This window comes from Sciurus vulgaris (assembly GCF_902686455.1).
Source record: "Sciurus vulgaris genome assembly, chromosome: 14".
NCBI classification, from domain to species: domain Eukaryota; kingdom Metazoa; phylum Chordata; class Mammalia; order Rodentia; family Sciuridae; genus Sciurus; species Sciurus vulgaris.
This window is the reverse complement of record NC_136475.1, coordinates 26,119,475-26,145,823: the sequence shown is the minus strand read 5'-3', so window position 1 is coordinate 26,145,823 and position 26,349 is coordinate 26,119,475. Positions and strand designations below refer to the sequence as shown.

General features: G+C 40.4%; 1 protein-coding gene across 2 annotated transcripts; it reads right to left on the bottom strand.

Annotated features, from left to right (window-relative positions):
* Positions 1–1,010: 1,010 nt before the first annotated feature.
* On the bottom strand, positions 1,011–26,349 carry MXD1 (MAX dimerization protein 1). Of its 2 annotated transcripts, none has more exons than XM_079110875.1 (6): positions 26,091–26,349; positions 25,254–25,353; positions 20,484–20,513; positions 7,951–8,065; positions 6,038–6,197; positions 1,011–5,790 (listed from the first exon to the last, which is right to left on the bottom strand). In XM_079110875.1, exons 1-6 carry the CDS (start codon positions 26,161–26,163, stop codon positions 5,603–5,605), a joined length of 666 nt encoding a protein of 221 aa, XP_078967001.1. In that variant the 5' UTR covers positions 26,164–26,349; the 3' UTR covers positions 1,011–5,602. The 2 variants fall into 2 exon arrangements, with proteins under 2 accessions (XP_078967001.1, XP_078967000.1); XM_079110874.1 differs by lacking the exon at positions 26,091–26,349 and adding an exon at positions 25,534–26,079.

Here is a 26,349-nt window from a genome sequence, read left to right as displayed (position 1 = left end):
GCAGGGGTTTCCGGTGTCTGTTCAATGACGTATCTTCAGCTTTGAGACAGAGCCGACCCACAGTGGGTACTCAATTTTATTTGTTAAAAAATGATCAAAATGTAAATGAATCTGAGGTGTCAGTATAAGAACTAGCATCCCACGGGCCTTTCTCCTCTCTGAATTGTGTGATTCTCCAGGTCTCTCCCCCCGTGTGTTCCAGAGTGCCCCTCTTGCATCCAGCCTCTAGGCCATACCTGCCACCCCCAGGAGCTGGCCTTTCCCAACCTACCTCGTGGCACCCAATGGTCTCTTTTCCAGTGATGCTTCTTCCCCAGCAAACATCCACTCTTTGTCCAGGGCCCAGCTCAATCACACCACCTTTGATTTCTCAGGACTTTTTCTCATGCAACTTTATTTCACAATTAATTGAAATGCATTGAATGATGGGAATATGGTGGACTGTTCAAAAGACGAGGAATCTTGGTTGTCCCTGCACCCCAGCAAGCTGCCTGCATCATCAGAGGCATCTGTCATGAAGAGCGAGTTGGCTGAGTGAGGGAAAGGATGGAGTGGGTGCATGGGACATCACAGCCACGAGGAGAGTGGTCCTGTTTCGGATTCTGATCAACAAATGGGCTCGTCTGAAGTTGTACCATCTAAATTCTCATCTCAGGACAGTCAGGCATGGTGGCACACACCTGTAATCCCAGAGGATCCAGAGGCTGAGGCAGGAGGATCTCGAGTTCAAAGCCAGCCTCAGCAAGTGAGGTGCTAAGCAACTCAGCGAGACCCTGACTGGGGATGTGGCTCAGTGGCTGAGTGCCCCTGGATTCAATCCCTGGTACCACAAAGAAAAAAAAAAAGGTATAATAAATTCTCTTCACAGAATCCAAGTTCTGGAAACTTTGGGCTAGTGAATCTGCCATGAAATTAAAAAAATTTTTTTTGTTGTTTAACTTGGCCTTATAAGTAAAAACCATGCAAGGGTAAACCAGGATACAAACACTGGAAAGATGGAAAGACCCGTATCTCTTTAATAATGAAATAATTTATTTGTTAACAGTTGAACAATACAGAAGTTTACATATACACAGCAAAGATTCTCTAAAACATGTAATAGTTTCTAAAAATGCATGTGCTAACTGTAATAAAAAGCACCATTCTATGGTCTTGACACGGGATTTACATTGGCGTCTTATTTACATAAAGAAATAAACATCTGGAAACAGAATTTCCCATTCTCTCATTGGCTACTCCCCTGCTTAGGCTGTGTTTACCTTTAGGAAGGTTCCCCCACCCCCAACTGATGGTTAACAGCATTATTTCAAGAGCACCAATTCTAGAGTCAGGGGGTAAAGGCAGTTTGGTTCTCATGTAAAAGCTAAACTGAAGAAGGCCCCCTTCAACCCACCACCCTGTCAGATAAGAAATCAAAATTAAAAATCTAAGTAAATCTTAGAATTGGGTGCCTTATAAATTCTCATTTTATGATTTTGTGAGAAGACAAACATACTCAATTTCTTCAGCCATTCAATAGCTGAATCTAGCAGTACCAATTATTTCTTCTTCCAGAAGAACACAGTCTAAGAAAATCAGGTAATAATAAATATTGATAATGAAAAGAATCATGATTAAAGTCCCATATTTTACCCACCCACCCCAACCCAGTATCTTCAAACACCAAATATCCTCCAGTCTACAGAGATCGGATGGTGTACAGTGAGGAAAACCACCTCACCGGAAAGGGTCTTGGGGTGGTCTTCTCCCAGGGAGGATTCTTAGGTCAGGAGTAGCCTGCTACCAAAACACATCAGAGTCAGACAGAAAAAGAACAGGTGGACATGCAGGAAACTGCCTTGCAGGCTTTCACTACCTGGTGTTCAACAGGCAGGGAAGGTAAAGAGGGAAGACAAAGGAACTTGAGGGACACAAGAAGAACAGAAAAGACCAAGATTTGGGGGAACGAAAAAGCACAATGAAAGTGGTATTTTTGCCAGTACAGTATGGTAGAAAAACCTAAATAATAATACACGTGTATATATACACACACACACACACACACACACATATATATATATGCTTTTCAAAAATAAGTTCTCTCTTTAAGGGACGGGGAAGAAGGCAAGAGGAAAAAAGTCCACAAATCCATTATCAAGCCCCAGGATGTTTCTAGGAGGTTATTTTGAGCATCACATCCCACCTAGTTACACATTTTTTTCAGACCCCAGGATTTGTTCTTGGCCACTTTGGAGCTCGGGGAGAGAGGCCCATAGGAAACCCAGTAGAAGACCTTTGTTTTTGTTTTTTTTTTTGAAAAAAGTAGAGCTTAAAGGGAAATGCCCACCTTAGAGAACAAAACAGTCAACACCCAGTGGCCCATTGCAGGGCCAGAGCCTACTTAATGCTCAATTTTGAATTGACAATGGGATTATTCTAGTCTTGGGTTGACAGGGAGAATCTAGGGTCTGCTAAAAAATGTGATGCTCTTTGAATCACTAAACTAGCATCAGGTCTGTGAGTAGAGAAAGGAGCCAGCAGTTTCTATCAGCACCTTCAAGAATTTAAGATCTCTGCTTAGCAGAAGAAAACCACAATCAAAACACCCTGGGTGCTCAGCCCAGCATTCAATGCCAACAAGGGATGGGAAGCTGTTTTCAGGGAATGTTAACAGAAGCACACGCATATATCTTTTTCATAGCATGAAATCAAATCAGATGATGTTCTCTTCTTTTCCCATTTGCATTATGATGGTATCAATAAGAGTGCAGTTTAGATTTCTTTTTAGTTTTTTTAAAAAGAACTTTCACATAAAAATATGCATGTGCCTATATTTATACATATCTATATTACGTACAATTGTCAAAGTCTTAAAGGCTGGGGTTTATATCTTTGCCCGTCTCCTCCCCCCAACGACCCTAATAGAAAGGTTTTCATTTTGCTTAAAAAAAAACAAAACAATCACAAAGACTCTATAGCTCTTAGCAGTCACGCTGGTGGATCAGTGAACGAGAGAGGACAGATTGGCGAATCATGGCTGTGGTTCAGCCACATGGGGAAGGGGATTAGCTGCCTTGGGCTGAGTTTGCTGGTCCTGAAGGTTACAGTTTTGGTTAGAGAGAAGCCTGTCTAGCATGCCGACTCGGTCTACCTTGAACTTTGAAAGCAATGTCTAACCCTGGTGTCAGTTTTTCACAAGTGCATTAAAAATACAGAGATCTACACTTAGATGCAATCAAATTGAAAAGGACCAGACAAACAGTGCAAAGGTCAAATAATTACTGTTTTATATTGGGACAGTACATTTCATATTTCAACCAAAAGACAAAAATGCAGTTTAACTCAAAGGCACAACAATTAAAACACAGAAAATAATGGCATCTCTCAGATGCCTTATTTCTAAATTAAACAAACAAGTACACAAATTCTGTTCCCTTCCCTCCCCCAATGCAAGCCCACAAGCTTTTCCAAAGTCTTGAGTTTTCAGTGCCATGCGGCATCCACCCAGCACTGTGGGCTTGTGAGGCGCTTGGATGTAGCAATCATACAAAATGCTTGAGAGGTCTAGCGAATGGCATTCGAAAGGGACCTCAAAGTGCAGATATATCTTTTTCAAACATGTTACAGGCTGAGCTGGCTCTTTGAACACTACCACTCTGCTTAAATTCAGGAAGCAGGCTTTAAAATTGCAAAAGGCATACAAGTTGTATTTCAGTGCAAATCTTCAGCTGGTAACTGGAAAAGATTCCAACCAATTAAAAAAAAAAAATCCTTTGTATCATTTGCCCCTCCCCCCACCCAAAGCTGAAATGAAGAAAAAGCAGAACAAAACCAAAACAGAAGAATTACAGATGACTTTGGAATCATTTAGGAGTCCACTACTTCCAATTAAAGACATTTTTAAAAAATACATTAACAAATCATTAAAAAAAAAAAAAAAAAACCCACAAAAGTGATCTTGCTTTGTTTAGGTTGCTCTTCATGTAGAGAATGAGCTCCTGCACGGAGTGCGTTTGAACTTGACTTGTGTGGAAGTGGAGGCGCTGGACGAACTGTGAGGCGGAGATGCGCCAGTGACCGCAGCCCAGCAGGGCAGCGCGGAGTGGCTGCCCCACTGAGTCAGCCACTGAGCCCTTAGGTGGCGGTGCGTCTGTGGGTTTTAGGAATGTTCCATCACTTTGTGACACACACTCTGCTGCAGCGTCACAGATTTTACAAATGGTTCAACTTCAATGAAAAAGATTCACCAGAGGCTGAAAACATTAAGACCTCAAAGATATGAATGCAAAAATATTCAGGGAAATGAACCAAATTTGTAGAGACCTACATACAAAGTTTCTAGAACATCTATAAAAGCACAGTCATAAGAATTTATTTTCCATTACATTAGTTTATATAAAATGAATAAATAGTATTTATAGATTTAATGTGTCTTATGTACATATACATGTGCTCTTTTAGCTTAAATAAAAATGCTACAAAGTGGGAGACCACTTAAGGGAGAAATCATAACCAAAGAGAAAAATCAGCCTTTTAAACTATCAACCCAAAAGCCTCCATAAAGAAGTTTCTGGGTGCGTTTGAAAAGAATCCATTAGGAGAGGAATTCTAGTAACACTGTACAGCCCCCTCCCGTTCACCTGCAACTCAGAGAGCAGAATGCGGGCTCTCCTCTCACTGATGATGGCCACTAGCTCAGCTAGGGCCAAAGCTCAGTTATTGCTGAAAGTTAAATAGGAAAATAGATTAGACTTGGACCAAATGTCACTTATCTGGGGTGGGGGAAAAGAGGCATAATCACTTTTGTGAAGTGGGAAATGGAGATCTCATTTATCTCTGAGGTAGGAAAAAAAAATGTTCCAGAGACAAGTAGCATAACAAACTTGGAGGGGAAACGTGCCTCGAGACAGCAGTGCCCAGCGAGGCCCAGGACAGCGCACACAGAGAGCGTACCGTTGTGTTTGTGGGGACAAACAACGATGGAACTTTCCTAAGCTGTGCGACCCCAAAGACACGCTGCCACGGTGTCCGTTCTAAAGTGAGAAATACTGCTCCCATCCACGCGCGGCGGCGGTCGGGATCAGAGGTGTGTGTGAAGGGTGTTTTCTGGAGGTATTCCTGACTTCCTCACGGGGTGAGGTCCACGGTTAAGTGCTCTTAAATCCCGCTTTCAAAGCTTACTTTGGAGTTCTGAGATCAGGATCTCAACTTTAAAAGTCTGTTTCCTTCGGTTTCCTAAGCACAAGACACACTCGGACATTTCTCCTAGGCAAGTAACATAGTAAGCCAGAAAACTTTAAGAAAGGTCTGGTCAGCTACTGAGGACAGTAAAGAAGAGGGGAAGTTGCTGAGATGTGAAAATTGCTTAAGAATTCTTGGGTGCTTCAAATTGATTGGAATGTACAGTCTCTCAGAGACGAATTTTTATGGAGAGAGAGAAGCTAGTGGATGCAATCAGAAACCCACAATCCTACGCACTTCCTCGAAAACTTTTACAAAGCTGATTTTGGTAAAGGTGGTACACTGAAGTTTACGTGCAAGGGTGGTGTGGGCAGGTCCAATACACTACCTAATCAGATCCGACAGGGAGAACCACCACGGAGGCAGCCCAGCGACCACTCTCCTAGAGCCCGAGACACGTCTTATGACCGTCCTGGAGCTTGGTTCTCTTGATGCCGGAGCTGGAGTAGCCCTCGTCACTGCCCAGGCTCTGCGTGCTGCCCCGCTCGTCAGAATCACTCACGCTGCTGCTGCTCCAGTCCAGATCCCCTGTGAGATAGTCTGTGCTTTCCACGTCCACGTCGATTTCTTCTGCAGGGCACATGTGACAGAGGCACATGTTAGTGAAGTCCATTTGTAGGAAATGCAGGCTGCAAACCAGACCACCCCCAAGCAACCCCTCCTTGGACACTGCTAGCTGATAGGAAAGGGGGGCTTATTCCTGGCAGTCACACTATGCTACTTCCCGGCAAGTCACAAGCAATTTCAGCTTCCCTCTTATGCCTCCCGTGAGCAGCACTGTTCCCTGGCTGGCAGGTGGAGGAACAGGGACACTCACCCCTGTCAGAGTCCGAGCGCTCCGAGGACACCGTGGAGCCGGTGCTGTCCATACGCATCCTCTCAATGCCCAGCTTCTCCAGCTGCCTCTTCAGGTGTCGCTGCTCGCGCTGAAGTTGATCTATTTGGTGAATGGCTTTTCTGTCACAATCTTCAAGTTTCTGCAAGTCAAAGGGAAGTTGTTGGAGCCTGCAGGGAGGTTTCTGAATCAGCAATGTCCCCACATCTTCCCTTCCAGTGGTGATATGAGCCAGCTGTCCCTAGACACTTGTGTCACTTGTCGAGCTCCTCTCTAAGACAGGAGGCCGCTGGTCAGGGACTGTGGGCTTTGTCAAACTCCTTCAGCACTGACAATGCTGGCACAGTGTAGGCACTGGCCTGTCATGGAGGCCGAGCTCCAACACGCTGGCATCCGTACCCCTTGGCCTGGCCTCCCTGGTCTGTGGTGATCCTTTGAATACCTCATCTTCCTGAACTAGAAAACTGCATGTGATAGAAGCTAAAGAAACACACTTCTATTTAAAATTATGTTTATTCAAGAACATGTCCCAATTACATAAGCACTTTTTTTGTGTCATGCCCAATCTCAATTAACTTCTGTTTGTTAGCAGGAAGTAACAGTTCCTTTGGAGTCTTGATTCTAAATTGTCCAACAGGAGAGCTTATAAGACACATTTCCATGGACGACTTGTTTTTACAAATCTACCCCCTAGCTTCTCATATTCTTCAGACAATTAAGAGAAGTATTTAATTGTAGCTGTTTGGCTTTAAATAGAGGCTCTTTTCCTCCTAGAATTGTCATGTATGCAGGCTACTAATCAAAATTAAAATGGTATCTGTCTAATAAAGATGACTATAAAAACAAGCCAAGCACTGATTTTGGCTATGGTTTTCAGGAGTTTGCACCCATCTCAAGCTGGGTACCAAAGGGGTCCTCTGGGCTGGACACTCTGTGAGGTGCTAGGGACATAAGGTGAGCGCAAAGTCCTAGTCCTTTTCTTGTGGAGTCTACATTTTAATAATGGAGATAGCCACTAGTCATACAAACCACTGCCAAATGTCTACTATGGCAAGGGCTGAGAGAGAGAGACTGAGATGCCCAATGACAGGACCTTCTGTCACAGGAAGGGAACCGATTCAGGAAAGTCAGTGAAGTGTTCTCTGAGTTGGTGGATGTGGGCTGAGAGCTGAAGGATGAGTGGAGGTTAACTAGGTGGAGATGAGGGAGAGTGCTCACCCCAGAGGGAGCAGCATGTACAGTGGCCCTGGTGAAAGAGAACATGACGAGCGCAAGGGACCGGAAGAGGGGCTGGAGACGGGGGAGTCTATGGCATGAGATGCTGGGTACAGGCAGGTGAGGGTGAGGTCAGGCAGAGCCTGGGGGGGGGGGGGGGAGTCTGGTGACACAGTTTGTCCTAAGTGACCCAACAATTTTAAAAGAGGAGCGTGTTGACTTGCGCTTTGGCAGAACTGTCCTCAGGAAGCAAGGGAGCTGATTGGAGGGGTGATCACAGGGATGTAGGGAGATCCTACATCCTGATCCTGAAGGTTTTATTGAAGTTGACAGTGTTAGGGTGAAGATGAAAGTAGATGAGGCTGTAAAATATTTAGGTCTTGGAGATGGTTTAGGTATATACGGCTGAGGGACAGGAGCTGCCCATGGACTCTGAGTTTCTAGCTTGTACAGTTGCAAGGAAAGCCGGATGGACCATTTAACTCTGGATGCTCAGGGGTGAGGACTACTCAGTTGGTTTGGACATGTTACATTTGAGATGTCTATATTCACAAGAGGCAGGTTGGAGAGGTTCAGAGGACATGACTGTCCTGGAGAGATGCCTTTGTTTGTCCTTCATAACAACAGACAAGCCCTTACTAGACAGGAAAAGACAAAGAGGAAACCCAAGATACACTTACCTTTATGTGCAATTTGGCTTTTGTTAATAAACTCAACGTAGTGTGTCGATTTGATTCGGGTCCCAGTGGCACCAACACCTTCAACTTCTCTAAGCACAAGCGAAGATGAGCCCGCCTACAAAAACAAGATTGCAGTAGCACTTGAGAATTTTGTAGCGGGCCAGAAGGGTACCCAGGAAGAGTGGGTTCTTAAAGTGTTTAAGTTGCCCAGGCCCAGTGTCGGCAAATGCTACCTCTTGCCAAATAAACCTGGTTTGCATCCAGACAACTCTGGGAAAAACCAATAAGAAGCAAAATTTAGGGTTTCAAAGTTAAATCTATTTATAATACAAGTGCTGGGGTAGAGAACAGTATCTACTTTTATTAGGCACATTTATCAGGTTTTCTCCAGACTTCTGGGCTACAGTATGACCCACAGAACACCCAAATCAGAAAATAATGACACACCAAGTAGAGAATCCTTCAAAACCCATACTTCTCTTTGTAAAAGACCCCATTCAAAACCAGTAAAGTACCAGGACTATATCAATGCTGCACATAGTATTTACATGTATGAACGACATGTATATAGTTATTTACTGAGGCTTTAGTTTATTTTTTCATTTGTTCTTATTAGATATACATGACAGTAGAGTCTATTTTGACATATTATACATGAATGGAGTATAACTTACACTAATTAGGATACCATTCTTGTGGCTGTAGGCTTTGTTTGTAATAGCAAAGATGGGAACAACCTTAAATGACCACTATGGTCACTGCTTAAATACACTACAACACATTCACACAGTGGAGGACCATGGAGAGAGAAGGAGAATATGCTCCATGTGCTCTGGGAAATGCCTCTTCCCAGACATGTCATTAAGTGAAGAAAAGCAAGAAATTCAAGCATGAACACAACATGCTATCTGTATAAAACAGAGGGACAATGAGAATCTATATTCCTGTTTTAAGTTCATAAACTGGAATGATTTGTATGAAACTAATGACTGGCTGGGCAAAGAGAATACAGGGATAGTTATATAGATAAGGAAGGGAGAAAGGGGAATTTTTACTGAATAATTCTTTATACTTTTTGGTCTTTCAATTATGTAATTCTATTGCCATTCAAAAAGTTACTTTTTTTTTTTTTTTTTTTTAAATATGAGAAAAGGATGCTGTTGCTGTACTAACAAGCCTATTGGACAGCTGGGAGAACTGCTTCTTGTCTTAGAGGGTGGCCAACTGGTGCAAAGTGGGATGAAGTGCGAGAGAGAGGCTGGATGAGGAGGAAGCCACCGCCACCCATTAAAGAGTCTTCTATCACAGAATGATCACGGATACAAGAGTCCCCACAACCTTGGAAATTTATACTTCATTGAAATTTTGGTTTGGGCTGTATTCTAGAATTGAGCAAATTTCATGAATTAGAGAAACGGCCAAGATTCAGAGTACCTGCTTAAGCCCGTCGCCTCCTTAGAGCTTTCCCAAGCCATCCCAGCACATGGGGATCCTGTGCTTCCTGGGGACTTACTTGTTACCACTCCTCCCTGGGAAGTTGCTGATCTGCTTACACAGTTTGGTATTTGCTTCCCAACCATTTGCTGCACACTCCTTAGTAAGCGTAGGCACGGTGCCTCCAGCACACACAGGCTGAATAAATGTTTGCTGAGTGGCTCGTGTCATATGTCCGACTAGACTTTAAGCTCCTAGAGGACAGAGTCCATCTCCACTACATCTTTGCACCTGCAGCTGTGCTCAGTCTTATGGCTTCAGATAAATATCTATTTATCTAAGAAAGTTAAATAAGAATTTAAGAATGTTATTATATTAGCAAAAGGTGAGAATACAGGTCAAAAGAAGAAAACCTCAATGATCAGATATGACACTGACCTAGGAAGGCAATTCACACCCTCCACCAAGACTTGGGATGTCCCCTCAAGGAAGATCTAGGAAGCTCTGGTTAGATGTTCTCCTGAGCCCCTGCCGCATCTGGATCATGAGGGAATTGGACAGGCGGGAGGAGTACAACATTCATTTCTGAGCCAGGAAGATGTGAGGGCACAAATGCTTTAGTATTTTTTAAGACTCCTGCTAGCTCTGAAAAACCTGTCCATGTGGAAGAGCCGCAGCAAAGACTCACACAAGCAGGTTGCTCTCCCACTGCTGCATGGGGAGAAAAAATAAAGAAAAGCAGAAGCTGTGGAAACAGTGTTCACCTTGGATAATATTTCTCAAAAAGAGTCATGAAAATAGATCATGATTTTAGAAACACAATAAGAAAGTATAACTAGTCACTTTTATAGGTACATTTCTATTCTCACCAGCTTAAGAATAAAGTTTGAAGACTGATTTTCAAATTAGGAGAAAAATTTAAAAAATTAAGATTATATTGAGACATTTTTGAGTCTGCTTGATATTGCAATGCTGCGGGATTCACAACAGTGTCATTTTAGTCTTTTTAGATGTGAGTTTAAATACAGATATGAGTATGTAAATTTTTAGGAAGTTTGTCCACTGATAAAAATATAATAAAGTCATCTTTCAATGCATCGTCATTTCTAAACAGACAGCAGTCTAGCCCAGAAGGCACTTTTTTTCACTACCCACATGTGGGTTTCCAAGGAACACTTCCAGTGTGAAACTAGTAATAAGACTTTCGACTAATCAAGTCGAGGGTAATACCTGTTCATTCAGTGTTTTCTGGCCCAGTTCTAAAACAATAGGACCAGAGTTCTTTCTGGATTTTTGTAGAGATCCAAAGCCAACTTCTGTGTTTGGCAGGGTCTTCCTTGGCCTTCCCCAGCGCCTTACTGCTCCAGCCTGATGGCTGTCCTGTCCACATGCCACTGCCTGCAGACACATCCCCATGCTAGTGCCTGGGCCAACCACAGAGGAGGTATATTAAACAGGCTCAGTTCCACCAATACAGTAGTGAAATCCAACCCCTGCACCAGATAAAGAAACCAACGGACTCCTAAAATCCTCAGTAACAGCTTCCAGTGAGGATTCTCACCTTAACCAAGACACAGACCCACACACACACACACACACACACACACACACACACACACACACACACACACTCACTCTCTCTCTCTCTCTCTCTCCCTCTCCCCCCTCCCCACTCCCACCTGCTTCCCCACCATCCTGGAATCTGGAATCCTGCAGCTAACACTGAGCACCCCATGGAGTGTCCAGATCCAAAACAAGCAGAAACACCACCTGTCTCAGCTCTTTCCTCTCAGTCCCTGTTCCATTTTGACCTAGGTCAGACTCTTCTTGGGGAACTAGCAGAGGTTTTGCCACACATACTCAAAAGCAAGCCACTCGATACCTCAATCTGACCCCTCCACTTGGAACTCCTCCCATCACATATTCATAATGATAGTCCTCCTGCTGCCAAGAGCTGCCTCCCGGCTCCCAGCCCCAGCAGAGGGGTGTTGTGCCAAATGCTGGCTTCCTCCTGCCCAGAAAGCATGTTTTAGCGCTAAGCCATATTGCTTTGTACCTGGGTTGTGAACTTTAACAGACTTCACAAGCTAGTTCTTCAGAAAGATCATTCTAATTATTGTGTATAGGCTGATATAGCTTTGGTCTATAGGAACCTAAGACCTGAGCCAGCGTCTGACATGGAGTCTGTGTGTGTGGCAGCAGTTATTCTTTCAATCCTAGTTTCCTGTAAAGAAGGGTAATTACTGTGAGTAAACACACAATTATAGCACTCTAATATTCCTTTTAAATCAACAGGAAACTCCACGTGTGTCACTAGGCGGAAAGAGGCTATCTGGTAAAATGCAGTTTGCTAACTCTTCCTTAAAGACAATGGACTTCTTTAAAAATATTTAATGGAAAAAATGAATAATCCTCCTATGAAAATACAGATATTGCTTATGCTAAAGGTACAACTTTTTTACATTTCAAAATCAGCAAATACTTTATAAAGGTAATGAATACAAAGGGAAAGACTGCTTTGCAGCCACACACCATGTAGAAACAGGTGAAAAGAATTCCAAGGTCAGGAGGGAAGCATCTGCCTCACTCCAGGAGAAGCCTCCTGAAGGTCCTGGGTCTACATCCTGCACCTCCACTGCAATGGTCACAGAAAGGCAAAAGAACGAACGTGCACCAGCCTGCAAAGCCAGGCACATTCAGACGAGTAAGAAGAACCTATAGCATAGTTAGGAGCAAACAGTTATAACAGTTTGGGAAGGATCTATGGGAAGAAAACTATAAAACCTAGCTGAAGGACACAAGAAAATCTGAGTAAATGGAAAAAATAGCACATTCCTGGACATGAACCCTCAAAGTAAAAATGTCACTATTTCCCAAGTTTGTCTACAAATTTAACACAATTCCAAGAAAACAAAATCTCAACAGTATTCTTTTTAACGCTGGGAAATTAGTCTAAATTTCATTTAGAAGAATAAATGTGTCAGACTGCCAAAATTTTTGAAAAAGAAGAATAATGAGAAGGAATGTGCTGTACCAGATATTAAATTATGCTATAAAGCTTCAATAATTAAAAACAGCATAGTACTAATACAGGAACAGACAGACAAATCAAGTGAACAGAATAAAAGTCATCAGAAACAAACCTAAGAATAGATATGGATTTAGCACATAATGGAGATAGCACTCTAGTTCCTTGGTGGGGGAAATAGTTGTTCAGAAAATGGCAAGGAAGTGGGGAGGTGGACATCAAAATAAATTCCAACAGACAAAAGATTTAAATATAATCTATATTCAAACAAGGGGCTGGGGATATGGCTCAGTTGGTAGAGTGCTTGCCTAGCATGCACAAGGCCCTGGGTTCAATCCCCAGCACTACAAAAAAAAAAAAAAAAAAAAATTCACATGCCACTTGACAGTCATGAATGATGGAAAACCAAATATCTAAGTGAAGGATGTTATTAGAAGGCAGCTCTGGGTTATCCAGAGTGTGCCCTCAGACAACTCTGAATGCAGTTCTTCTTATATTTCTGATTTAAGCTTGATTCTATTCATGCCTCTCTCTCAGGCTGGTAGATGTATAAACTGGGGAACAGTTTTAGCAAAAAGAACAATACTGTAGGCAGACTGAAGCTCCAGAGTTAGTATCCTACTCCTAGGATTCTTCTTGACATGGATGTAGTCAAGATTGAAAGTGGTATCAAATGAGATGTCAACACCTATCTTGAGTACATGTGTATACTTTTGGGGGAAGCACTGCTGTTAGTAATTAGTTTTCTTTATTGAAGGTGTAACTGAAATTACTCTCTCCATCAGACTTTCACAACAAAAGTATATGAGAAAAAAAGAATTATAAGGCCAAGGCAGGATGACAGCCAGTAAAGAGGGTAGATAAGCCATTAAGTTCATGGGTGGACATCTTGAAATATGTACTTGTTTCTTTCACACATTTCTCAAGGTAATCCTATGTGTGAGTACTTTCTCAAGTGCTGGAATATAATGCTGAGTAAGACTAAGTCCTTGTATTTGAGGTGCTAAAACTTAGAGTGACCAAACATGTAAATAAATTACTGTGAAATAATCAATCTGATTTACCGTGACAAATTTCAGCTCTCACCTGAAACTCTAGAATGGCCTCCCCTTTGTCCTCTACCAAATATGTTTTTTCCTCCCTCATCTACAAGCATCTTTTTAACTTACATTTCCCTAAAAGATTTTCAAACTTTTTGTAGGCTATTGTAACCTTCTTTTCCTTTCCAAATAGATCACATTCATTCATTCATTCATTCATACACTGTGGACCTCTTATATTATTTAACTCATCTTTTTTTTTATTAAAAAATAATGGGGGCTGGGGAGATAGCTCAGCTGGTGGAGTGCTTGCCTTGCAAGCACAAGGCCCTAAGTTCGATTCCCAGTACTGCAAAAAAAAAAAAAAAAAAAGGAAGTGACAAAGTCTTCTACTTCTTGTTAATCCACTGGAGCCTAGAAATAATAATGCATCTATAGACACTGACATTAAGAGTAGAATCTGATATTTTTGGTAATTCACAATAGCCTTACCTAAAGAACATGATGTATCTAACCTTCCTGAGTACTGGTTTTTCTTTAAAATTGGGCCTAAGATTATTGACAAAAAAGAAAGAACAGCTTATTTAACTCTGAGGTTTCACCATTTTATCCCTAACCTTGATGTTGGCACATACTTAGCCAATTACATAGTATCATAAATCCTGTAAGATAATTAGAGGTCAAATAAAAATAATTTCAGATGTGGTTATACAGAAGCTGCATAGTAAGAAAAAGAGGGTATATAGTATATAAGAAGAAATAAGCCTTATTAAGGAATCAAAAATTAGTCCCTAGAAGTGATAAAGAGTGATAACAGATTTTGGGTTGAGAACAAAGCCTTAAAACAAAAAAATCCAGGTGAAGACTACAAGTCATGCTTTGGGAGAGGGGGAGTACTTTTCTCCTTTTTCTAAAATGATCCCTTGAGAAATTATTTCTCCCTTGAGGAATAATGATTGCCGAATACATCATTGTTACTAACTTAACTGGAACCTGAAAGATTTTGAAGATTCCTCACAACTGTGCTAGTACATCTTTGTAGAAAATACAAAGGTAGTAATGTACTTGGTAATGCATAAATATAAGATTGCTTCTTTATTAAAGTATATCTCATTAAATTTCCTTTCCGGAGTCTAATATTTAAGTATAAAATTATATTATAATTAGTTTTGCTAGTTCTATGCCACCCTTTGACTATTAATTCCTATGACAAGTCAGAGAGTAGACCCCAGTGCTCCAGATAGGGGACTGGAAATTAGTCAAATAGCCAGCATTTGTCTTTTCTCTACGTGCTTCCAAGGGTAAATACCATCTACCCAAAAGGTGTAGTACAGGAAAGAGATTCGAGTGGTACAAATCTCCATTTTGTTAGCATGGACTGGATTTGCACACTGATCCCTCTGACGACCCTCTGTAATGATCAGGCATGCCCTTACCCCATGTGGCAACAAATGTGGATTTGTTACAACATCCTAGGTGAAACCTAAATGTGGTCAAGGGAGTTCAGAAGCAGTAAGAGTGGTGCAATACATACCACAACCCAGGCCCTGTGTGCAAGTCAGGCCCTAGCCCTTCCTGTATAAGGAACATGGTCATTTGAAAAGTCAGAACCCCAAAGAAAGGACTAGAGGGACATGCGATAAACTAGAACATTCTACCAGAAGAGACCTGGATGAATGATTTCTCATGCCAGACCAGATGCCACTGAAATCCTGTTTGACCAAATAGAAATAACAGCTTAGATCAGGCTGCTCAATCTTCCCCAAAGAGCACACACAAAAATCTTTTGTCATAGGGTCAGAAGACTCTGGCAGAGGTGACCTCTTTAGACCAGCTGTCTAATTCCAGCAAGGCCTGCATATGTACCATTCCAGAAAAATGGGTGTCTAATATTAAAGGAGATGCCAGAGCCTTCTTTTGAAAAAGAGTCCATTCTAGCACTGCCTCCTGACCTGTTGGCTGCAACTTACGTGCAATCACAGTCCCCATTTGCTGTAGGGTTTACTGAAAGGCATTTAGACTAGAGTAATTTAAAGCTAAGAAAAAGAAATAGGAGAATTAACATCAATAAATAGCACAGAACAACTAAAGATTAAAAGATTTCCTATATTCAAACAAGAATTGACTAGATAACTAAAATGGGAAACCAACAGCAATGTAAAAATATATAAACTCAGGATTAGCTTTTACAAGAAATGCGGATGATCTACATGGAAACACTACAAAATTTTGCTTTAACATGGTAAAGAGGTCTGAATAAATTAAGACACACACACCAAATCCTGGGTGGAAAGACTTAATATGTAAGCATAAACTTTAAAAGATTAATTTACATTGGAACTATGTCCTTTTGATTTTTAAAAAATTCTCAAAGAATTTGGGGGATGGAAAACAGACAGTTTGGTTAAAAATTTGTTGGAAAAAATAAACTGGTAAAAATAGTTAAGAATATGGAAAAATTTAAAAAGGAAGGGAGAATGGAGGCAAGAATAGAGATTTACTTTATCAGCCCTGAAATACAAGATGAAATCTCAATGATTAAAATATCATAAAGGCAAAGAAAGAAGAGCTGGATCACTGGATCAGTGGACGACCAGAACAAGTCTAGGAACAGACTTAGGCATAAATGGCAGTTAAGTATACACCAGAGGCATCAACTTCGATCAGTGAGAAGAGACCAATTTCCTGAAGGTAAATGACAAACTGTACAATTAAATGAATTAAAAAATATATATATATAAAATATATTTATATATATAAAATTAAATATATATAATTTAAAAATATATAAAAGTATATATATATATATATCCTTTACATTATGGAATCTTTTAAAATAAAAAAAAGAGGGGGGTTGGAGATGTAGCTTAGTCATAGAACAATGGCCTAGCATATGTACATGTGAGACCTTGGGTTTAATTCCCAGTACTGTGGGGAAAAGAAAAATTAGGGGTGGGGAAAGAGAGGGGGGCAGAGGGGGGAGAGGGAGAGGGAGGGAGGGAGGGAGGGAGGGAGGGAGAGGGAGAGAGGGAGAGAGAGAGAGAGAGAGAGAGAGAGAAGATAAACTCTATAGTATAAAATTGGACAAAGGTTATTTAATAGGCAACACATACACACATGAAAATTCAACTGTGCTAGTAATACAAGAAATGCAAATTAAAACAAATTGCCTTTGTGTGTTTTTTGTTGCTGTTGTTTTTGACTTATCAAACTGACAAAGGTCTTAAGTTATAGTATCAACTTATGAAGGCATAAGGAAAATATTATCTGTAACCTGCCTGGTGGGCAACCTAATAATCAACATCTAAAATCATAAAAATCTGTATATCATTAATTATGCAGCTATAAACTTATCCTATGGAAATAATGATGATGTTGAACAAAGATTTATCTATAAGTCAGATTAAGGAAGCATTAGTTACATTGGCAAAACAGTAGGAAGAACCTACAATAGGGGACTGGTTATAGGAGTTGACACAACCATATGATGTAATACTGAGCATTCACTAAAAGTAATGCTAGAGATGGAGATTTAATGACAGTAGAAAATGTCCATGAAGTAACTTGAAAAGAAGCAAACTACAATTATTTAATATATGATCCTATGTTGATTTTAAAAATATACAAAAATCTAGATGGATGTGGAACAAATGTTAGCAGTTGTTATCCCTGAGAGGCCTATTAAGATGATTTTTATGTTCTTTGTGCTTTTCTGAATTTTCTTTTTACATTAAACAATATTTTTCGAGTAATTTTCCAAAACTATTGGAAAGATGTATTTCGAAGTTCTCTTAGTTTTTTTCTGACGTTAAAGATGATTTAATTTTTAGTATTATTTTCTATATTTCTCAAATATTTCTATAAGATGAGTTTAATTAACAAAAAAGAAAAGGAAAGAAAACACCATGTATACCAACACAAGGGTATTTCCTTAGGAGACTTCATCCTCACCCCCAAATTAGTTAAAATGTAGAGTGCTGCAGACCATGGGACAATAACAGGGCCAACAAACAGAACCCCTCTGGAGTGATATAAAAACAGCTCCCCAAGGCAGGAGCTTGGTCTTTCCTGGGCTCAGTACTCCCAACGCCAACTACTTGGTATAGGGACTTAACAAACATTTATTCTGCTGAGTGGGAATTATTATCACCACCATTCTAGATGTCTTTTCTTCCACCTTCCCACCAATGCCCACTTAAAAGTCACAGTGTTGAATCTAATATCCTCACAGTGAAGTCCTGATAACCTAGAGTAATACTAATTATTAAGAACCTCTAAGGTCCCACAGAAAGGTTTCTCTTAGCTAACTTTTTGTAGAACTGGGGATTGAACTCAGGCCCTCACACATGCTAGGACAGTGCTCTAACACTGAGCCACATCCCAACTTATCTACAGAAAAGGCTTCTGTCTAAAAAGAAGTATAGTCAACTCTGCAAAATCAAAGAGGAAAAAAATTTCCTAATTTTAGAACTTCTTTTCCTAAGTTGCTTTTTATTTTTTGAGAGCCTTGACAATCTTTTTGTTATGTTTTAAGGTAAAAAATAGCTGACATGTATTAGCATTTAGCAGAGTGGTATTCTTTATAGGAATCAGCTAACAAAGCCAGGGAGATTATAAGAACAGCTCTTTGACCTCAAAACTAAAAAATTTTTAAGCATATGCACTAACAAAGGAGAAAAGCCTGACAATTTTAACCTCCTCCTCTGGACTGCAGCAACCAAAGCTTGGTTAAATTAAGTAAATTGAGTCCTTACTTTCTTTTCTTCTTTTCACATGCTCTTGACCAGTGAAAGAATTATTAAGACCTTACAGGACCAAATTACAAAAAGAAAGGAAAATCGGGGAGGGGCGGGGGACGACAACTAATCCTTCCACAAGCAAAAACTGACTGGTCATATGGAAGCAATCTGAATTATAAGCAGCTAGCCCAGTAGTGACTTCAAATCCAGTTTTCTAGAATTTTTACCTCCACAGAGTCCTGTGCATACTTCAATCATTTAGTGTACTCACTGAAACAGTCTCTGCATGTTTCTCTTTAGACAAACCACACATTTCTCTGGGATGGGGACCTCACTGATTAGATGCCCCAGTATGAACTCACCTAATTACCCAATACACAGCACAAACCCTTGGGCCACAGTAGACAGAACAAAAGCATCCCTGAGCTGCTAAAATAAATGACGCATTAGCATTGTGTAGAATTCTTGCAGAGGTAAAAGGCACAACGCTATAGCAAGTCTGAGTCTTTACCTGAAAGGATACAATTTTAGTAGTTATACAAATACTAAATACCTAACTAAAAGGTTAGAGGGGAAAAGGAGAACTAGAAGGCTTCTCAGCAGAAATAGTCCCAGTTTACCCAGTTTGCTGCAAAGGCAGAAGAAAGGAGTGAATCTAAAGGTTAGAAAGAAGTGAATCTAAAGATGAGAAAGAAAAGCCACAACTGACCACCTTCAAAGATAATACCTTTGAGTTTCTAGTTCACAATATGTACGTTCTAAGCACAAAGGAAGCTCTGACTTCAAACTTGGTATGTCATGATTGCAGAATAGCTAAGAGGGAAGAAGGGATGGGGAAAAGCACATGCACAGTGAGGCACACTCAACCAACATATCTCTCTCTCACACATACATACACGAAATTCCAGTGAGGCAAAGCTAAATGTTCATCCTTTCCCAAGATCCTCCCTGGTAAGGGTCTGGTTTGCCCTTTCACTGATAAAATATCATTCAGATCCTGACTTTCAGAGTCAGGCTCCTTTTTCAAAGAGGGTTTGAATGAAACAATCACATGTATTTACAGAGCCATCATTACACATTATCTTCTTGTTCATGCAGGGCACTGAGAAAGCCATTCAATTTGGATGGGTAGACCACATTTCAAGTTGATGGGCGCTCAGAGACCAGAATAAGACTTGCTCAATGGTTCTCAGCCCTGGCTGCACATGAGAATCACCTGGGGAGCTTTAGAAAAATACTAGTACAGAGTCTCAACACAAACCAATTAAATCAGAATTGCTAAGGATGAGGTCTGTGCATTGTTTTTTTTTTTTAAAGCTGTACAAAGAATTGTCATTGTTTTTCAGCATAGTAAAAAGCAAGTAGTCATTTTTTTAAACAGAGTCTTTACTAAAGATAGAAAATTTGCTTTAAAAGATTCCATGAAGAGGGATAATTTTGATTATAGAAGATTGGCAAAAATGTTAATAATTATCCTAAGTGGATACATAGTACTTGATTATTCACTGTACATTTGTAGCTTTGAAATTATCTATAGTAAAAAGTTATTTTATAGAATCAGAGGAAATAAACATCTGTTCTCTATACCTTCCAAATATACAAGTGTATGTGTATAATGTATTTAACATGAAAATATTTTTAAAAATACGTTAAAATAAAAGCATCATTAAGTAACATGCAACCAGAGTTGGAACCAACTTTGGTTACATCACCAAAGGAAAGGCAACTTCATTTGGAAAATAAAGAATTAAATAAGCAGCAAGAGGCAATCAGGTGAAAGAGAGTCAACTCAGGCTTGTGACACAATGGAGCTCAGGGAGGGGAGCAGGCCTTCTCTAGTTGGTCACTATCTCCAAATTTCTGCCAAACACACATTTGCCTAAAATTTGAGAATCCTCATTCCCAATAAATTACAAGTTCCTACACATGTGCACACACACGTGTGTTTGTGTGTATATGATTTAAGATAGCATTGCCAATTATATTCAGTAGAATGTAAATTTTTAAAAACACTATTTGTAGAAATATTGCCTAGGAGCTAATGGAATAATCACATGAAGGCATTCACTCCTCAGGAGTGGGTGGGGCTGAGGCTATGGAGGGGTATGGTCTTTGGAACTGCCAAGCTCTTCATCCACTCAAGATTTATGGGCATTGCTGTTTAGAGAGCCCTGAGTAAACTCTTAAATCAAGTGCCACCAGTGGGAAGAGTGAAAAATAATAGCAACCAAAAACTTGAATAGAAAATGCATCAAAACTCCCCACATTCCACCTCCAAAATCCCCAGCTCACCTATTCTTCTCCATTTCATTGTGAGTTGATCTGAAAGAGGAAACAGTAAGAAGAGAATAAGATTATTTTTGTCTTACAGGACTAAATTTCAACATCAACACAATTATTTTAACTTCTTTCCATCCAAAGTTTATAAGATAAAAGACAGAGAAAGGGAGAAAAATTCATAGGCTCCAAAGAAATTAGTCCATTTGGGAAGTTAGATAAATGCAAATACCTATAGCAGAGTTCAAGCAGCAGTGACATTTCCTAGTACAAATGTAATCCTTTTCAAGAAAGGGAAGAAAAGAGTCTATTTATACAAAGAGAAAAACAGCAGTGCAATTGCAATGTGAATTTAGGTTATATAATACCACAAAGCTTTCTTTAGGCTTAGGGTAAAACCCTGGAGGTGGCACTCCTGTACCCCACACCTGCAGGATTTTCTAGGGGTAGTATACACCAAAATTTTTATTAAGTTGTTTGACTATAGGATATAGTTTTAAACAGTAAAATAACCACCCCCCAATCTTTTGACTCCCTGAATTAACTATCTTGAGTACAGCCTTCTGAAAGACGCTACTATTGAATAGCTACCAAGGAATTTTAGGAAGGGGTTTCCAAAACTTAGTTCAACACAGAGACATCTGTCGGGTTAAAGCAGAAGTTAGGGTGGAATTCAAATTTCAGTTTTGTCACTGAGTGGTAGTATACACAAATTTTTTTTCTACAATCCTATCCTTCATTAATTCCTCTGTAAAATGGGAAAAAAATATTGCCAATGAACTACTGGAAAGCATGGATCAATGAGGTAACAGCTGCAGAATCGATGAGAAAGCCTTGGATAAAAGGTGGGTGGGTGTGAAATTATATTTATTAGTATGTTTATAGCTGACTTTGAAGATAAGATCTAGTCTGAGATTTTATGGACAAGTTTCCACAGTCACAAGAAGTCAGTCAATGTGGCCCCTATTTAATGTCATCTAATGCCTCCCTAACCAGTTATGAACTTGGCAACCTCCCAGTCTCACAAGGAGCCGAATCTTGATATTTCTTACCAAAATTTTCTGGAATCTAATCAGCTTAGGAGTTTACTCCATAGTTCAGGTCCTAAATTCTGTGAGGTCATAACTGGTGCCTTACTAAGACTAGGAGATAAAGTCTCCCAGCAACCATGGAGGAAGATTACTTTGAGGATGCTCAGTTACTAATTTATACTGGGGACTCCACCGCCACTTCACCTGCGCCATACATGGGGGATGGTGAAAGTAAGTGTGTCTGTGTGAGGGCAGGATGTTGTCTTGAAAAGGGAAATTTCCAGGCCTGCATTAAAGCTTCTCTTCTACAAGGCCCTTAGGAGATCAATTTTTATTCATGAGGAAAAAGAAATGAGAGAATAACAATATTTTAAGTGTTAGAATATTTGCTTTCTAGGTATATGATACATGGACCTCAAAACTGGTTAACTTAAAAGTTTTCAACTGATTTACTTGGTTCTCCATCAGCGTTCTTCATCACATTTTTCTAAGGTTTATGTTCTTCAATGACCAGCAGGATACCATAGTTAACAAGAATCCAGCCTGTATTACAAATCTTTGGCTTTAAATCATGTGGCATTTTACTTTTACATGGGAATAATAAATTTGAAATCTTAACAGATTTTTTAAAAAATTATATGAACGTATATGACAACAGCTGGTCAAAATTTCCCTGTTTAACTCTGGTCAAGGACCATTCCTAAGTAGGTGGAGAGGAAGGTGAACAGGTTGAAAAGACAGTAGAAAATACCAGCACACAAGGTATTCATACCCAACATTTCTGGATTCTTTGAAGAGACATAAAGATGGACAGATTTATGTATTTATACAACACTGAATTTCCAAGAAAAACCTAAAAAAAAAAAAAAAAAAAAAAAACCAACAACACGGGGAGCATAACTCTTTTCAAACTCTGAACAGTTTTAGAAACTACAAATTTTACCTGATTACTTAAGAGTGTTGAAATATAATGCTTTTTAAAGGGGGACGTCTACCTAACAGTTAGGTCATTGCTGAAGTGCATTTGGTTTGCTGAAATCGTTAATAAAAAGCAACCGTTTCAAAAGTGATTAGGTCAGAGATTGCCTGCTGCTTATGTTGATGGTTATGCATTTACGTTTTAAATTAAAGCATACATAGGTATCTTGTATCAAAACTTTTCCATGTGATTATTGAAGATATGATAACTCTCGAAACACTGATAAAGGTCAAATTTCAGATAAAAAGATAACTAAATCAAACTACAGTGTGTGAAATGGGAAAAGTCCATGGGTTCTGAAAGACTCTTCATGTTAGGTCAGATATATAGCAAGTTTTTGTTTGTTTGTTTTGTAGTACTGGGTATTGAGCCCAGGAGCCCCCTACCACTGAGTTAGATTTTTATTTTGAGACAGGGTCTCTCTAAATTGCCAAGGCTGGCCTTGAACTTGTGATCCTTGTGCCTCAGCCTCCTGAGTTGCTAGGATTATAGGTGCGTGCCATGTACCTGGCCAGCCTCTGTCATAAAAGAACTGAACTTCCTCTTTCACATGAGTGCCAAAACCTACTTTACTAATGTAACTAAACACATTTTGAAAAGCTGTAGATTTGGGCATGGTGGTACATGCCTGTAATCTCAGCTACTCCAGAGGCTGAGGCAGGAGAATTGCTTAAGCCCAGGAGTAGGAGGCCAATTTAGGTAACCTAGTAAAATCTTGTCTCTTAAAAAATAAAACAAAACAAAACAGCAACAATAAAAAGCTCTAGATTTCAATTCTAAATAATTACTGATTTAAAAAATCAGTGGGCAAGAAAAAAAAGTTCCACCTTCCTGTTTTGGATGATTCCAAAACAATCAGTATTCACAATTTCATTTTTTTTTATAAGCAGCTTTTAAATAAACTATATTTCTAGTTCCCAAGAAATCTTATTTTTTTGTTGTCCAAGGACAAGTACTCCCTCAGACACTGTAAGCAAAGAGCATAGCATTTCAATCTGAATGAACATGAATAAACTGTTATTCAACAGTTCTTTAAACCAGCAGTATTCTCTCCCCAACCCTCATCTCAGTTCAAAATCCTGATCATTATGTGGTCTTGGACATAAGGCTGATTCAAACCAAGGGGTCTAACTGCCTTCTCTGTTGAGACAGTTCACTCCTCAGGTAAGGGACATTTCAAACGGGTCATGAAAAAAGTGACTGCACTTAAACAAAACCACCTGTTCTTGCTTCATATGTTTGCTTGGTGCCATCTCCAGATAATTAATCGTAGTCCCTCAGAGCCCCCTACACCACTTAGTATATCATATTAATTCCTTGTTAGTCAAGTATATGGATAACTCTAATAGTCCTTTGTCTTTAAACATGGAAAGCAAACCAAACTCATCAACAGAAGAAATGATTTTTTTTTGCTTTTTTTTTTAACATCAAGAATTGTGGCTACTTTTCAGGAATAATGCTGGTTATTAAAGAAAAGAGAAAGTTCTTTCAAACAAAAATTTAAATATTAAAACTGTAACAAAATGCATCATAGTTTAGTTGTTTTGATACCATGTGTAATCCAAGTCAATACTAACATCTTTCGTAAAGGGCCTTAGCCCATGCACTGAACTACTGGCTACCACCTTCAGGTTATGCTAAAATAGGAGGACAAGGAAAATCCACCAGGTAATTACCAGGTTCATCCTTCATGTGCCATCTTAGTCAAGAGTATAGCACAAAGGTGCTCCTCACCTCCTGTGATTCCACCAATATGAAGGACCAGGGGTGAACCAAGAACAGACAAGCAACAAGAACAAGTGAGTTTTAGGCTTAAGTGGGAACTTTCTGGCCTGGTCTGTATTAAGACACAGAGGCTACCCACATAGTTACTTGCAAGGACTTAGTCATGAGAGTGAGGGAAGGATAAGGATTCTAACTCAGTGATGAAAACAGCAATGATATTAATCTAGCAAGAAAGGGATAATTGAATGAATCTAATAAAACAGAATTCCTACCCAACTAATATTTTATGGGTAAAAAGAGGGGGAAAAGTGATAAGAAGGATGATGGATTATTTATATGTACCAGGAACTATGCTTAGGACTTTAATATATGATTTCACTGACCATTAACCAAATACCTTCCAGTGAGATTTACAGCTTTTAAGAACTATAAGGCAATCTATAAGGCTAACACAAAAAGGTAACATATTAATATTTTAATATTGTTTTTCCTCCATCACTAGAGAGGTAGGCTTTAGCCTCAATCATTCATCTTTGTCACTATAAATAGATGTGACAAATTAGATTATCAGACAAACCAGTTTAGTTTACTTGTCAAATATAAAAATCCTACCTATGCCAATAAGATATTTTAATGTTTATAAAATCTTCACTATGAAAAGTAAATTTTTTTTGAAAATGTCCAGCATTTTGATCTATAGAAAACTGGCCCTGAACCTGCAACTTCTGAAGGCAAAATATTGACATTATTGCTAATCTCACTTAAAGCTTTCACAAAGGTTTTTCAACAAGGGGGGGGAGGGGAAGCAAAATTAAATTTTAAAAGGATTCATAAAGAAATGCAAAACATTTTTCTTTTTCTTTTCAGTCCCCTCAACTTAAACAGAAGGGCTGCTTCCTCAAATGTCTTAAGACCATGTGTGCATTACTGAATCATGATCACCACTTAATGTATTTACAGGGTTATAATCACAACAGTCAACTTACATTCTGCCATTTATATCACCTACAGTATAATCTAGAAGAGAAAGAGAAATATTTACCAAATTACCTGCTACTGCTGTTATTCTTCTTGGATTTGTTCCTCCGTTTTAAGGCATCTCTGTCCTTGTTATTGTATGGTAACATGGAGGCATAACCATGTTCAGCTTCTAGAAAACCGGAGGATCCAGTTAATGAATGAGCCCAGAACATTTAATACTCCCTCCCTTTCACAGTGTTTCCCTTTTCATTTATTTATTCATCTTTAAAAAGAATATTGTGGAAATAACTAAACAGAGCAAGGTGGAATTCTGAGAACAATGATTTTCTTTTTTAAATTGTGTGAATACCCTCAGTTCCAAGCAGTTGTAAAAGAAGATTCCAGTTGCTCATTGTTGAGAAAGACACAGCAAGTGGCCAGGCTCGCCGAGCCTTGGTCTCCCATTGGCAACGTCCAGCAGGTTGGTGTGGATTAAGTGGGACCAACCTCAGGCAAAGGTGCGGGGCAAACACCACGAGCCGGGGCCAGGCGCGACACTGCTCCTCGACCGGGGAGACAGGCAGCCGGCCCACTTGGGGGTCAGCGGGCACCAGCGCAGGTGAGGTAAACCAGACGGGACTGGCTGAGAGGCCTCCGGGCACCCTACTCACAAGGGGGTTGGGAGGAGGTGGCGCCCAGGACCTGGGGGACAGCAGCCCCTTTCTCACCCTCATTCATTGCTTTTGGGGCAGCAGCGGCCTCCTTTCAGAGAGCGCGTGGGGAAAGCCGGAGGGGTTGGGAGCGCTCGCGGTCGCGCTCTAGGCGCCTCCAACCACCCCCGGAGAGGCTGGGCTCCCTGACCCACCGCCCGGTCCCTCAGGACCCCCGGCCCCCGTTCGGGCCAGACGCCTCCCAGTCCCCGTGCACCTCTCTCCCGCCGCTCCAGATAGTCGGCCGCCTCCAGCAGCATCTGGATGTTCATCCGAACCGCCGCCGCCATTCTGCACCGGGGGCCGGAGCCACGGGACCAACCCCCACTGCCCACAGGCTCGCCGCTGCCGCCGGACACCCGCGCTCCGCTGTGGACCCCGCGGAGCAGGGCTGAAGGAGCCACTGGCGAACACGCTCGCCGGGAGGGGGAGGGGGGCCAGCGAGCTGGGCACCGCCGACACGGTGACAGAACCCG

Excerpts from the sequence above, each read along its gene's own strand:
- MXD1 (XM_079110874.1), bottom strand. The coding sequence starts at position 25,897 with ATGAGGGTGAGAAAGGGGCTGCTGTCCCCCAGGTCCTGGGCGCCACCT. Across the intron at positions 20,514-25,253 it reads AAGAATAACAGCAGTAGCAG|ATCAACTCACAATGAAATGG; the intron begins GTAATTTGGTAA and ends TTCCTCTTTCAG. Across the intron at positions 6,198-7,950 it reads AAGCCAAATTGCACATAAAG|AAACTTGAAGATTGTGACAG; the intron begins GTAAGTGTATCT and ends TTTGACTTGCAG.